The sequence below is a fragment of the Armigeres subalbatus genome, chromosome 1, assembly GCF_024139115.2.
Source record: "Armigeres subalbatus isolate Guangzhou_Male chromosome 1, GZ_Asu_2, whole genome shotgun sequence".
Classification (NCBI taxonomy): Eukaryota; Metazoa; Arthropoda; class Insecta; order Diptera; family Culicidae; genus Armigeres; species Armigeres subalbatus.
Window position 1 is genome coordinate 232456077 of NC_085139.1, and position 15724 is coordinate 232471800.

Sequence of the window (15724 nt, forward strand, 5' to 3'; positions counted from 1 at the left end):
TTTGATAATTAATTCTCCAAATGAGACAGCCCCTTAGCACAGACAAACAGACGTAACACTAGAGAAAATACCATCGACCATGACTTCCACGATAAATTTGAATTTGATTGATTACGCAATTCACAACTAGAGGCGCTAGTATCGTAATACTTCGGGTTTGACATTTCACTCCAGCGCCTTCTGGTGACGATGTCATACGAAACATCGTTTCGTGTAACATGCTCGCAAGATGGTGGTAGATGAGTTGAGCGATGGATTTTTCAGAAAAATGTTCAAGCTGTTACGTCTGTTTGTCTGTGACCTTAGTATAGCCGGGTGACACAGAAACGGCATAGAAACGGCGTGTGGGCTAATGGATAGGCTATCTTCCGTCCCCTAAAACCGTGGCGGGCCTTGCAACCAGGGTTGGCCATTTCTCACACTTCGTTTTGAAATGTGTAGAGATTTTACAAGTAAAGAGAAGTGTAGCCTCAGATGCCCTTTCCTGACTTGCTCTGGACACGTAAGTGTCAACCCTTGCATAGCCACCCTGCATGCCGTAAGGTATGCAAAGATAACCATTCTTCTTCTTCTTCATCGGCATTACACCCCCCACTGAGACATTGCCGCCTCGCAGCGATGCTGGGTCATTAGGCCGAATGGCATTAGGCCGAATGAGAACTGGGGAGTGAGAAATTAGTTGTGCGAAGTGAGGAAGAAGGATGAAGGAAGAAGGAAGAAGAAAGGAGGAAGAAGGAAGAAGAAATAAGGAAGAAGAAAGAAGGAACAAGGAAGAAGCAAAAAGGAAGAAGGAAGAAGAAAGAAGGGAAAAAGGAAAAAGGAAGAAGGAAGAAGGAAAAAGGTAAAAGGAGGAAGGAAGAAAGAAAGAGGTAGAAGGTAGGAAGAAGAAGGAATAAGGAAGAAAGAAGGAAGAAGGAAAATGGAAGAAGATAGAATGAAGAAAGAAGTAGAAAGAAGGAAGAAGAAAGAAGGAAGAAGGAAGAAAAAGAAGGAAGAAGGAAGAAAGAAGAAGGAAGAAGGAAGAAGGAAGAAGGAAGAAAGAAGAAGGAAGAAGGAAGAAGGTAGAAGGAAGAAGGAAGAAAAAGAAGGAAGTAGGAAGAAGGAAGAAAGAAGAAGGAAGAAGGAAGAAGTTAAAGGAAGAAGGAAGAAGGAAGAAGGAAGTAGAAAGAAGGAAGAAGGAAGAAAAAGAAGGAAGAAGGAAGAAAGAATAAGGAAGAAGGTAGAAGGAAGAAGCAAGAAGGAAGAAGGAAAATGGAAGAGGTAGAAGGAAGAAGGAAGAAGAAAGAAGGAAGAAGGAAGGAGAAAGAAGGAAGGAGAAAGAAGTAAGGAAGAAGAAGGAAGAAAGAAGAAGGAAGAAGGGAGAAGGTAAAAAAGGAAGTAGCAAAAAGGAAGAAGGAAGAAGGAAGAAGGAGAAGGAAGAAGGAAAAAAAGGAAAAACGAAGAAGGAAGAAAGAAGAAGGAAAGAGGAAGAAGGAAGAAGGAAGAAAGAAGGAAGAAAGAAGGAAAAAGGAAAATGGATGAAGGTAGAAGGAAGAAGGAAGAGGGAAGTAGAAAAAAGGAAAAAGGAAGAAAGAAAAAAAGAAGGAAGAAGGAAGAAAGAAGAAGAAAGAAGGAAGAAAGAAGAAGGTAGAAGGAAGAAAGAAGAAGTTAAAGGAAGAAGAGAGAAGGTGAAAAAGGAAGAAGGAAAATGGAAGAAGGAAGAAGAAAGAAGGAAGAAGGACGAAGGAAAAAGGAAGAAAGAAAAAGGAAAAAGGAAGAAGGAAGAAGGACGAAGGAAAAAGGAAGAAGGAAAAAGGAAGAAGGAAAAGTGAAGAATAAAGGAAGGAGATGAATGAAAGAAGAAGGAAGAAGGAAAAGGAGGAAGGAAGAATAAGAAAGAAGGAAGAAGTTAGGAGGAAAAAAAAGCGAAAATGGAAAAATGAAGCCGAAACCAAGAATAATTGAAAAGGAAGAAGAAAGAAGCAGAAAGGGAGAAAGAAAAAAGAAGGAGAGAAGAAAGAAAGAAGAAGGAAGAAAGAAAAAAGAAGAAGAAAGTAGAAAGAAGAAGGGTGGAGAACAGAAGAAAAAAAAGAAGGAAAAAGGAAGAAGGAAGAAGAAAGAGGAAGAAGGAAGAAGAAAGAAGGAAGAGGAGTGCAGAAAGAAGAATAAAGAAAAGAGAAGCATAGAGCTGTAAGCTAAATACACATTTCTTTATAATACACTTCTTGCAGTAACTTTTATAATATACCTTCGCTAATTTACTAGCTACAACTGATTTAGCTCAACTCAATCACTTTATTCGAATTCTAATACAATTTATTTTCTTTTCAGGTTTCCCAGCAGTTCACCGTATAGTTGCATCAATATACAAATCGCCGTAATAAATCATCAGCCTCCAATCCTGTTTGTTTTTATTTTTACCTTCAAAGCATTCACCTACCAAATTGATCCACCCAATTCACCAACCATCACGCCGTGTTGCCAAGTGCCGCAACAGCCCCTCCCGTAACTCTGGCGAACCTAAGGGTCCTTTAAACGTAGACAGATGTCTCGTCTCCTATCCCAGGCACTGCAATTTTTGCCACGGCTCGCCTGTACAACTTTCCACCGGCTCGAACTACCACTTGCTGGACTCTAGCATCAGCTCCTTTGAAAATTTCTTCCACTATTCCCCGGATCCAGCTTCTTTTACTCGCCTCATCTGCCATATACACCAGAGCACCTACGTGTACTAAACCTTGCTTTTCTCTCCACTTTGCTCTTAAGTTTATCTTTGGCAAATACTCTTTCACCCAGCGTTTCCACAGCTTATCAGCAAGCACTTGAAACCTCTCGTATTGGTTTCGCAACGCTACAGCTTCATTCCCTTGGATTAGCCTTCCGTCTCTTTCGCACGATGGATACCCAAGCAGAAAATGGTTCGGAGTTAATGCTTCTGGGTCCGTGTTTTCCTTCGACACGAATGTCAAAGGTCCAGAATTGATAATTCCTTCGACTTCAGACAACACGGTCTCCAGAACCTCATCCGACAGTGAACGACCGTCTTGTAACTCGTACAAAGCTTTCTTCACCGACCGGACCAATCTTTCCCACACTCCAGGCTGCAGGCGGGTTGAAATTCTACCTCGTTCTCGCGTTCGTGAAATTTTCACTGCACTTTTCCTCGATCTTCTTTAACTCCTTACTCACTCCAACGAAGTTAGTGTCATTGTCCGAGAAAAACTCTAGCGGACTCTCTCGTCAACACACAAACCTTCGAATTGCCATTAGACAGGATGTCGTAGAAAGACTTCTAACATCCTCTAAATGAACTGCCCTGGTCGTGAAACAAGTGAACAAAGCCACCCATCGCTTTTCACTGCGCCGACCGACTGTGACTGTAATCGGACCGAAATAGTCCACACCCGTGTATGTGAAGGGTCGCAGGAACGGTGTCACCCTCTGAACTGGTAGTGGTGCCATCTTTGGCACGGCTGGATGGCATTTGTACACCTTACACCATACGCAGTTTCACATTACCTTCACCACCTCAACTCTAATCTTTGAAATACCGAATCTCTACATCAGCTCATTTACCACGGCTTCTCGATGTCCATGCCCCAACTACCGATGATAACGCTCGATCACTCGTGATGTTATCAAGTGTCCCCTAGGAAGAATTATGGGAACCCGCATCTCAAATGGAAGAAACTCGGCTTGAACTGTTGGACCATCTACACGAACTACATCCTTATCGTCCAGGATTGGTGAAAGCTTATAAAGAAGACTTCGCTTCTCGATCTTCGCGTTGCACTCCGTTGTTATTCCGCAAATGGCGAAAAATACATATTTCGTCTGCGAATGCTTCCTATTGCACTTGTTGCCAAAATATCTTCTCCGCGCACTGGAACTCTTCTCTCTGCAGGCCCATTCGTACAGCATTCACCTTATGTTGGTAATGGAAGTTCCGCAGAGCTCGAACCGTTAGTATTGCCTGATTTTGCACTTTTCTGAGTAGGTTAGCTAGAAACCGTATGACTAACGCTACAGTTCGCACTATCACATTCCACTTTGAGATCCTGGACACATTGATCAATTGGAATTCCGTTTCCGTTCTATGGAACAAGCAAGCGGCTCGACACTCTTCTGGGACGCTTGGTTCTACTACTGTGTCACTGGGCCACTCGCTCTCGGGGCGATACAAGAATGCCCTCTTTGCACCCTATGGCCTGTATAAGCGATTCTTTACGGCAACGGCAACGTTACGTTTCGTCGAAATCCACCTCCAATCAGGGACCTTTGTTCGCGAGACGATATCGCCAATTCGGAATGCGACGAACTGACGATACTTCGCGCATCAGATGTTATCCACGAACGTACAGTTCGTGAGTCAGTCCAGAAGAATAGTCTTTTTACCTGTAGATTGTGACTTGTCAGTATTGTATCCTTAAGCCGGGCTCCTCACACCGCAGCCATCAGTTCCAAACGTGGAATAGAATGCGACTTAATTTGAGCAACCTTGGAACGGGCTTGAACTAGCGAACAACGGGGAACCCCTGCTGCCGATATTCGGAAATAACCAACAGCCCCGTAGGCGTTCTCACTCGCATCCAGAAAAATGTAAAGTTGAAGTCGTAATCCAGCAAAGCACCATTTCCGAAGTAATATCGAGGAATACGAACTGCTGCCACATCGTTCAGACCGAATCCACCTTGCCATCGCCTCTTCGTCGATCATGTCATCCCAATTGCATCCGCTTCTCCAAAGATCCAATAATACTATCACCCATATTCTTGTTTACGTACGAATGCGCTTTCGAACAAAAGTTGAAATGCATACTCGTTTACGCCAGCAAAATCAAATGGAGAAACGGTTCGAACGAACTTGGTACGCGCTTGACTTGGTGAGCATGATGCTCCAAAAATGGCACAGTCCATCACGTACACTTCTCCTCCAAATAGAAACCGCTGCGCTTGACGGTATTTTCACTGGATGGAACATCTCGCGAATGTCGCCACCGAACCCTATCCTTCGCTCACGGAACTGGCTTATTACTGACGGCAGGGAAACCAGCAGATCCGGACCAATGAAACGCCTTGCACAGCGGCCGCTGCATCCCAGACTAAACGCACTTTTCCTGGCTTTTTTGGATTCAGTACGATATTTAACGGTAGATACCACATCAATTGGCCTCTGTACATTTGGGTTTCTTGCTAACCGCTTCTCCGGACTCTTCATCCTCTTCTCTACCATTCCGTAACTATCTGGGAAATTGATATCTGCCTCCCTCCATAGAAGCCGGACTGAAAGCGTTGACCGATGCGCACTGTTGTTCCTTCAAGTATCTCCCTGGCTCTACGATCGTCGTCCGACTCCGGTATTACGTCCACCATGACTGCCGAATCTTCCACCACGTAATGCGACTTCAAAATCCGATAAAGTTCTTCATTCGACACACTAGCGCATGTGTGGTGCCCAACGAATGTGGAATTCTGCTGCGACGTCTCTTGTGGACCATACACCGTCTTACCGCAGTTGGTTCCCCTGGATTACCGACCCGTTACTCTCAAGGTGCAAACAGGTGCAGATCCTTCAACCCAGTTAGAATACGTGGCGTCTCCATGGGGTAGTCTGCCACCTTCAGGCCACAAGGTGCTGGTACTGCGTTGCAAGTTCAGCAAACCGCATCGTCTGCTTCGGTAATCCCAGCTCTCTAACAGTGTGCGCACTCCGCACTACGGTTTTCTGGGTTGAATCCAAGCTCGATAATGCCAAATCAATTATCTTCGACTCCCGCTCTATTCTTGTCATCCCGGAAGACCATGACACGCGCAATGGTTGCACGATTCCATCGCAACCGAGATCTTCCGCGACCGAAGCTTCGATCAACGTATACGATAAGCCTTCATCCAAGAACGCCAATATCACCACCGCCTTGGAACCATTATACACCATCGACGGCTGTACTATGCTACGGTGCATATTACATGACGAATGTGCGTATAGTTGATGCAACAAAGTGTTATGCAATTATGTTATGCAATTCTCCACCGTGTGCATTTAGACAGCTTTTACAAAGCTGCCATCTCTCTACCGCCTTCAACCACTGTGCTGGATCAAGCTTCAAAAAATCCTCGTAATTACGTAACCTGTGATTTGTCTCGCCACATTTCACACATGCAATTCGCTTCTGGGGCTCGGTATCTCGAACGGTCCGTTCGTCTTCATTATGGACGCTCACAAACGCTCCTTGTTGCTTCACCTTGTTTCGCTGTCGATTCCGCTCCATATGCACACACGACTACTACTGTGTTGCCCGTCCACCAGATTTATCGCCTCCGTAGCTACAGAGACTATCTCCGCCACGAAATCTACCATGTACGTAATGTAACTTTCTTCCCATTGCCCAACTGCCCGCGCTTGTATCGAATCCAATCCATTTATGTACTCGGTGGAAACTTCTTCGCCAACTCACTTATCAGTAATGGGTTGATCAGATGTTCTTCCAGGCGTGTTGCTTCCATGTGGTCGCAGAGTTGCTGAACCAATCTGACGAACGTAATGTACGACGCCAGCTTCACCGTCTTCGGGGCGTCCGTGGATCTCACCTTCACCAACAACATCTCCAAAATTTGTTCAGGTTGACCATACTGTTCTCTCAGCTCCTGAATCACCTTCGGAATAAACTGCGGCAATAGAAGTCGTGATCCTACCGCTTCCAGTGCAGCTCCATTCAAGCACTCCTGCAGCCACTCTTCCGCTTTCCCGGTGAACGTCGGCAACCATCAAGCCAAAAACTGCCACGCAGGTCTTCGTCACCGTTAGCACTGGCATCATCATCATCACTATCACTTTCACCATTCGACGCCGATTCGCTAGCATAAACATTTCCTGCGCGAGTTGCATTCGCGTTGACTTTTGATGACCTTGCATTTTCTAGGGCATTACCTAAGCCTACTGTCGGAGTTGACGTCTACCTATAGAATCGTACCGCACTTTGTTCCTTCTCTAACTGAACACGTTCCGATAAAGCTTTATCTATTCTGCGCTGAATCTTTGACTGTTCTGCTTTCTTTTTCTTATTGAATTCTTCCTCAGCTACAGCCTTTGCTTCTAATTCCTGCTTCTCTAACTGCCACATCGCTTCCCTCTTTTCTTCCTCTAACTCTAGTTTCATACTTGCCACCATTTTCTTCCTCTCTATCAAAGGAGCATGACGCTCTCGCTCGCGAGCTATTTCCCCATCTGCTTCCGGCCCCGATGGCAGCCGCCCCGTTTGAGTCACCAGCAGCGCAGCCGTTACAAACCCAATCGTTGTCTTCCTATACTGCTGACGTCACTCCTTGGCAGCCGAAATGGAACCACGCCTGGCAGTTGTCGCAGAATACCATCTGGCTCTCATCTTCGTCCGGTCGGTGGCATTTAACGCAATTGTAGGCCGCCTCATTCGGGTCGGAAAGGCGCGAATTCGATCCTTTACTCATTTTTGAGAAAGTTCGGATCTCGAAAAATCTTATTTTTATGTAGCAGCTTTGTTGTTGCAGCTCAAAACTGAAAATCTCGCTTAACTTTTCAAAAGGACCTAAGTAACATTTTTTTCATGATTACATTTGAGTACTGCAATCAAAAGCTTTCATGTTTTTCTGTTGATTGCGCTATTCAAATTAATTCATGAAAAAAATGTTACTTAGGACCTTTTGAAAAGTTAAGCGAGAAATGTTCTATTTTTAATTATTGTCATCCATTTTGTGTTTCGTTTTAACTTACTTGTGTAGTTTTTCCTCCCTCCAATACAATGCAATTACTTTTTTTTTATTCATTTCTTTATTTGGTTGGCACTCTGTGTTTCTTAACCGCTACTTTGCCGTGATCTACTGTGGTATTCTGCTGTACAGAATCCACACAGAATCTATTTTTAGACATTCGTTGTTGTTATCATCCTGTTGGTCCATCTCATCGTGGGTCCATTGTGTCCTTTTGTCCGTATCGTGTATCCAATTGCTCGTTGCATTGTTCGGTTGCCATTTATCCGGGTACGTTGGAGGAATGCCTCCAAGAAGAACAATTTGTCAGTCGCCATCGGGTAGCCGTGTCGGTAAAACGCGCACCCCAAAACGCCACCGTTTGGGCTGCATCTCAGGCGACTGACAAGGGCTTGGTGGAGGGGACTGGGAATCGAACCCATGGCCGTCCGCTTATAAGGCGAACGTGTAGCCAACTACGCTACGGGACCCCCCTGGGACAATGCAATTACTCTTACTCCGCTTTTAATTCTGTAAGCTAAATACACATGTCTTTAGAATACACTTCTTCCAATAGCTTTTGTAATATACCTTCCGCTAATTTACTAGCAACAACCGATTTAAGTCAACTCAATCACTTTATCCGAATTCTAATACAATTTTTTTCTTTTTTCAGGTTTCCCAGCAGTTCACCGTAGTAGCATCAATATACAAATCGGCGTAATAAATCATCAGCCTCCAATCTTGTTTGTTTTCAGTTTTACCTTTCATGCATTCACACACCAAATTGATCCACCCAATTCACCAACCATCATTGCCAAGTGTCGCAACAGAGGGGTCTCGAACCATCTTAAGAACCTTCCCCGGCCCCAAAAACCTCTGCATACAAATTTCCACGCCGATCGGTTCAGTAGTTTCCGAGTCTATAAGGCTCAGACAGACAGAAATTCATTTTTATGTATATAGAAGAAAAATATTGCTATATCACCGTAACGCTCCCATAATTCTCCGCCGATGATGCTAAGTAGACTTTAAAGATTAAACAATTTGCGGTACAAAATTCTACGATAATCCACTCCTTGGTGTACCTCTTAGCGATAATTACCACTGCGCGTTTTGTACATGACACATTTGGGGCGGGTGTGAATCGTTTTTGATGGCAGTTTATTAGTTACAAAATGAAAATCAAGGTCAAATTTCTCATAAATTAAAACTCCATAAATTACATGTTTTCAACTGATACAGCTTTTCCATTACACGCATAACTCATCATCGTTTTATTTAGCACATCGGTATCACGTTTATCTTAACAGAGACAAATATTTGTAAAAACTGTCGAGATTCTCCCGCAGTTTCGTGTTTATTAGCTTCGTCACACATTAAGACTATTTTGATCATATGTGCTATAATGTATTTTAATCATCGGTTAACAATCTATTTTGCCTAAATAACTCTAATTTCTACATTACATGGGTTCATCTTTTCCAGAAGATGAGGTTCAATTCCACTACTCGTTTACTAAAGGTTGATAAAACTATCAAAACAACACAGCTCCCGTCTTCGTTAGATATTCTGTTATTACTTACATCTTCTACGTCAGGTTTAAGCTCTATAAGGCTTGTTCAAATTCAGTACTCGCCAGTTCGGTTGGTTGTTTGTATATTTTGTAAGTGGTTGTTCTTCCTGTTAATACTGTGCTCGTACTCTCAAAAGTTAACGTTGAACTATACTTTCACGCGTATTATAAGTACTTTTTGGATATTTATCGTACGATCGCGTCAAATTGATACCCAAATCGTGGTTGATATAAGTTAAAATACATTGTCTAAATGTATATCGCAGTCTCATGCTTACAAGATAATGTTTAGTTGCTGCTAGAAAACAGGAATCATTGTTCCCAAAAGCACATTACATATTATCGTTTGTCAGACACTTTCTCGGTGTAATTGAGTCTCTTACATCTTACGACTTACATCTACTCAACAAAACGTTTACGCCGCCATGCTCGGATTTGCTTCCATTACTTTTTTGGCGCGAAACCGCTTGATCGCGAACTCGATCAGCCATGCAAACACGCACAGGAAAATGCAAACCGACTGCGCATGGATGCATATCGGGTAACTGTCGGTCCAATCCCGGATTGCACCGATCAACGGTCCGAAGGCTATAACAAACACCCCCTTGCCAACCATGTGCCACCCGAAAGCAGCCGGGAGCTTCTCCAGCGATGAGTACTCCGACACGCACAGGGTGAAGTTGGCCAAGGCGACCCCTCGGAAGAAGCCGGTGATCGATAACCACACCATCAGCTCGGTGTAGGTTCGCTGCTGGGCTACAACTGAACGAGAAGAAAATATTATGAAAAAAAAGCATTTAATAGTGAGTTTAATAATAAAATGTAATGTTACATACTTGATCTAGTGATAGCCACAAAAACCAACGACGTCATGAACAATAATCGTTTCTGAAGCTTAAGCTTATCACCAATTGGCGGCACAATAACGCGCGCTGCAATATCCGTCAGTGCCGAAATCGACAGAAAGAACGCCGTTTCCGATTTGCTAAATCCCAAACTGGACAAAAAGAAGGGCGTCACCATCTTGAAGTTCATCTCCGCCACGTAGAATATCGACAGCCCGAACAAGATGTTCAAATAGATCACATCCTTCAGCAAGCCAACATCCATCAGAGCCGTAAATCGCTGCAGAAACGACACTTTTGGTTTTATCATCTCCAAACCCAGCTCCGACTTGACCGTTTCGATACTCTTCGGAGCGGCACGTGTGAATGAACCGACATGAGTATTTACGCGCCGAATGATTTCATAGTCGACATCCTCCGCATCGGCATCGCCCGTCTGCAAGCGAAAAGGGAAAACGAAAAAAAGGGAAATTGGTATGCTTTTAAGCTTTCGCTGGTGCTGCCTCCTGTGTGTGAACGCGTTGGAACAGGCGAACTTTCTTGTGCAAACGCGAGGGTTTCCTAAGTGCCCATTAACAAATTACACAACGCTTTGGGTGGGAGGAGGTTTGTCAGGGCGATCATTGTACATATATCAGAAACTTTCCGGAGGAAAGTTGTTAATTTTAGCGTTATGTAATTTGTGAACAGACCCTTAATCCGGTTCTATCTTTAAACATCTTCATACTTACATCCACGTGAATGTGCATACAGCTTCCACTGCCGGTGAAATCCAGTGCCGAAAGTCGCGACACCACCGATTCTCGTCGCTTCCGCAACGCTAAACTCATGCTGGCGGTCGATGTGATCCGCGGAAACGATGGTCTCGTCCGCATCCCCGTCCCCACTTGTACGCTCGCACTGGACGTTATCCTGGGAAAGGTCGGCCGCTTCGGTAACCCGTTCGGCTGCGGCGACGGACAGTTCTCCGACAGTTTTCTGTCTCGGCGAGGAAACAACAAAGTCTTGATTTCCGGCAGACTGTCCGTATCGCCGTCGTCCTCCTGTTCCAAGATGATACCCATGGGGGGCGCTTCCACCATCTCTATGTCGACCTCTTCCTCCTTCAGGTGCCACTTGATGGGCTGCAACAGCGTGGCACCGACGGCAGCGTGCAGCGCTAGACCACTGAGCAGTAGGACGGCACCCCGGAAGTCATACGTTTCCAGCAGGACGCGAACCAACTGAGGCATGATGAGCATTCCGAGGGCTGTGCCGGCCATCGACAGGCCGACAGCTTGGCCACGTTTCTTCGAAAAATAGTGATTGAGGGCGACAAAAGCGGCGGATGTGGCCAAACCAACGCCGATTCCTGGAATAGAATAGCAATGGGAAAATTAGACACATTGTTTGGTAATTGAGGGTCCAACTTCGATTTGGAACTTCTATAACTAACATTATAGACTCGTAGGTATATGAAGATTGTAATTTTAAAATTAGTTCTGATAATTAATTTGTAATTGTTATACACTGGTGGAAATAAGTATAAAGACAAGCTCGGTTTCCGTACAAATTGCCATGTTGGCCAATATCTTAATTCTTAGCAATTCGATTGGGCTGAATTTTTGCCAGCATGCCTAAAATTTTTATTCAATGAAAGTTACATTTATGCATATATTCTGCTTATACGCGTTTTTGTAAGGAGCCCCGTATAAAAAACTGGTGTCTTTATAATTATTTGCGGACTTGCAGATCAAAATCAATACAATTCACTCAAAGATCGAAAGTTCAAGTTGAAAACAGGAGCCTAGTAAAATTTTAGCCAAATCGAATCACTACGAATTGAGATTTCGATGCCCGAACATGAAGAAAATGTATGTAAATCATGCTTGTCTATGGAGGATCTATGTGCCAGTCCAAAAATAGTCAGCGGAGTAGGTCAGAATTTTTTTTTCGGCGGCGGTATTTTCGGCGCGGCGTGACGTTGAAGCCCCCCAATAATTATTTTCCATGGGAAATCAGAACAATTTTCCGTAGAAATTCAAAACAATATCTCCGTAGAAATTCAGAATTTCCAAATGGAATTCAGGGAAAAAAATCCGAAGAAATTCATAATCTCCCTAGGAAAAACTGTAACGAACAGTCGACTCGGACCCAGAAGTGCTGGTGGAACCATATACATGTTCAAGCACAATCTGCTGTAGCTCCATACGCAGCTTGATTTTTGCTGGTGGTTTGAGTTTTTGACACGGCAAATGCTGGGTAAAGCGTACCATTGGTACTTCGCGTACCTGAAGGAATAAAATAGACCCCATCTCGCGGTCCTTAGCCTCTTACCCAGCAACTCCTATCCCTACCTCCTCGCGGTGCTGGCCGGGATACGAGCAACCTTAGGGAAGATTGGGTAACCAACCCCGGTGGGAACTATGGTCGTATGCTGACAGGGAAGGGGGGGTTTCCCAAGTAACATTTCAAGTTTTATTCCGCTCTAAGAATGGTTTTCAAGATCGAATTACAAGAACTGACAATAAAACCCATTACTAGAGGATTACCTTCTGATGACCACTATAAGAGTAAGATATGTCCAAATGGCCCTCTCTAGATTACCACTATAAACCTCTTATAAGAGTATATAAAAATCCGTTTCAAGCCGTCCGCAAAAAGGGAATTTGGCTGCGGCAGCTGTCAAAAATGTTACTTTGAAAAAAGAGAAACAAAACTTGCAAACAAATAATAACAAACTAATGTGTTGATGAAAATCATGATGAGGATTAATCCAAAATAAAACTTTTTCAAGTTTTTTTTTTTTTCAATATGCTTTCATGAAAATGAGGTGCGCGCTCGATTTCATGGTGAAAGCTAGTGCAAAAATGAGATTAAGCACTACGCGCCCGCAAAATAATATAGTTTTGGGCAAGAAAATAAAAATTATTATAACATCAATGACGTAAATCTTCACTGAATTTATTGATATTACACCAAAATATGTTTGTTTTTTATAGCTTTTACCAAAAACGTGTCATTTGCGGCGAAAACACCGTCTAATCATAATTTCCAGTGATAAATTTCACTGACTTGAAGATGGTTCTCCATTTCCAATATGGCCATCATAGATTTCGATCAGAAAAATGTTGCTCTTATTGAACACCGTTATAAACCCTTTGCAATGTAAATATTCTTATTGGGGTTATTCATTTGACCACATTATGACCAAAAATTATGGCTTTGATCAAGCTTTGAAAATTGGACTTATTACGCTCTTCGTTACAACCATAGAGTTGTTAACAAGACCAATCGGCATTTGACGTTTGAAGCTTTTCGTGCAGATTTATCAGAGGTTTATTGATAGCAATAAGAACGCCAATAAATCTGAGCAACTAGCCATGGTGACTGCTGTCATAAATCCGCTATAAGAATTAAATAAATCCAACAAGCATGAAAATTGTTACTTGGGTTGCTCATCTCCGGAGGTGCAAATCTTATTGAGCGTCTGTTCTCCATGTCAGGATCGGCTCACAACAGCGTCTGTTCTCCATGTTAGGGGCGGCTGATCATCGTCCGAGTGCCAGCGAGGGACTCTAAGTGAAACTGTGCACCATGGTCCACCGGAAATAAGGAGGAATGGTCCTCCGGAAATTTAGGGGGTTTGGTGTCAGGCCCTGCAAGCCAGCCTTTAAAAAATCATAAGCATCGAACAATCAACAAGAGAGTACGGACCGGAACCATCGGCGAAGACCACTGCGACGAAAAGGGACTAGCGATTGGAAACTCGGTTCGTGGAACTGCAAATCTCTCAACTTCATCGGGAGCACACGCATACTCGCCGATGTGCTCAAGGACCGTGGATTCGGCATCGTAGCGCTGCAGGAGGTTTGTTGGAAGGGATCAATGGTGCGAACGTTTAGAGGTAATCATACCATCTACCAGAGCTGCGGCAGCAACCACGAGCTGGGAACAGCTTTCATAGTGATGGGCGACATGCAAAGGCGCGTGATCGGGTGGTGGCCGATCAACGAGAGAATGTGCAGGTTGAGGATCAAAGGCCGGTTCTTCAACTTCAGCATAATCAACGTCCATAGCCCACACTCCGGAAGCACTGATGATGATAAGGACGCATTCTACGCGCAGCTGGAACGTGAGTACGACAGCTGCCCAAGCCACGACGTCAAAATCATCATAGGAGATTTGAACGCTCAGGTTGGCCAAGAGGAGGAGTTTAGACCGACTATTGGAAAGTTCAGCGCTCACCGGCTGACGAACGAAAACGGCCTACGACTTATTGATTTCGCCGCCTCCAAGAATATGGCCATTCGCAGCACCTACTTCCAACACAGCCTCCCGTATCGGTACACCTGGAGATCGCCACTGCAGACAGAATCACAAATCGACCACGTTCTGATTGATGGACGGCACTTCTCCGACATTATCGACGTCAGGACTTATCGTGGCGCTAACATCGACTCTGACCACTATCTGGTGATGGTTAAACTGCGCCCAAAACTATCCGTCATCAACAATGTTCGGTACCGACGACCGCCGCGGTACGACCTAGAGCGACTGAAGCAACCTGATGTCGCCACTGCATACGCGCAGCATCTCGAGGCAGCGTTGCCGGAAGAGGGTGAGCTCGATGGGGCCCCTCTTGAGGACTGCTGGAATACAGTCAAAGCAGCCATTAACGACGCAGCGGAGAACAACGTCGGGTATATGGGTCGAAGTCGACGGAACGATTGGTTCGACGAAGAGTGCAGACAGATTCTGGAGGAGAAGGACGCAGCGCGGGCGGTCGCGCTGCAGCAAGGTACCCGGCAGAACGTGGAACGTTATAGACGGAAGCGGAGACAGCAGACCCGCCTTTTTCAGGAGAAGAAACGCCGCCTGGAAGAAGCGGAGTGCGAGGAGATGGAACAGCTGTGCCGTTCTCAAGATACACGCAAGTTCTATCAGAAGCTCAACGCATCCCGCAAAGGCTTCGTGCCGCGAGCCGAAATGTGCCGGGATAAGGATGGGAGCATCTTGACGGACGAACGTGTGGTGATCGAAAGGTGGAAGCAGCACTACGAGGAACATCTGAATGGCGCTGAGAGTACAGGCAATGAAAGTCAAGGCAGCGGAGGAGATGACTACGTCAGTTTAGCGGACGATGGAAGCCAACCAGCCCCCACCTTGAGGGAAGTTAAGGATGCCATTCAACAGCTAAAGACCAATAAAGCAGCTGGTAAGGATGGTATCGGAGCTGAGCTCATCAAGATGGGCCCGGAAAAGCTGGCCACTTGCCTGCACAAACTGATAGTCAGAATCTGGGAAAACGAACAGCTACCGGAGGAGTGGAAGGAAGGGGTTATATGCCCCATCTACAAGAAAGGTGACAAACTGGAGTGTGAGAACTTTCGAGCGATCACCATCCTTAATGCCGCCTACAAAGTGATATCCCAGATCATCTTCCGTCGTCTGTCACCATTAGTGAACGAGTTCGTGGGAAGTTATCAAGCCGGCTTCGTTGACGGCCGCTCGACAACGGACCAGATCTTTACTGTACGGCAAATCCTTCAAAAATGCCGTGAATACCAGGTCCCAACGCACCATCTGTTCGTTGATTTCAAGGCGGCATACGACAGTATAGA

General features: G+C 44.8%; 1 protein-coding gene across 4 annotated transcripts in view; it reads right to left on the bottom strand.

Annotated features, from left to right (window-relative positions):
- Nucleotides 1-8922: 8922 nt before the first annotated feature.
- LOC134205866 (uncharacterized) overlaps nucleotides 8923-15724 on the bottom strand; it is a 131889-nt gene continuing 125087 nt past the window's right edge. For all 4 annotated transcript variants that reach the window (XM_062681527.1, XM_062681528.1, XM_062681525.1 and 1 more), the window contains exons 4-6: nucleotides 10853-11472; nucleotides 10113-10557; nucleotides 8923-10038 (exon numbers count right to left, since the gene is read on the bottom strand). In XM_062681527.1, the coding sequence (XP_062537511.1) occupies nucleotides 9692-10038; nucleotides 10113-10557; nucleotides 10853-11472 (1412 nt within the window). In that variant the 3' untranslated portion in view covers nucleotides 8923-9691. The remainder of the gene's footprint in view (nucleotides 10039-10112; nucleotides 10558-10852; nucleotides 11473-15724) is intronic.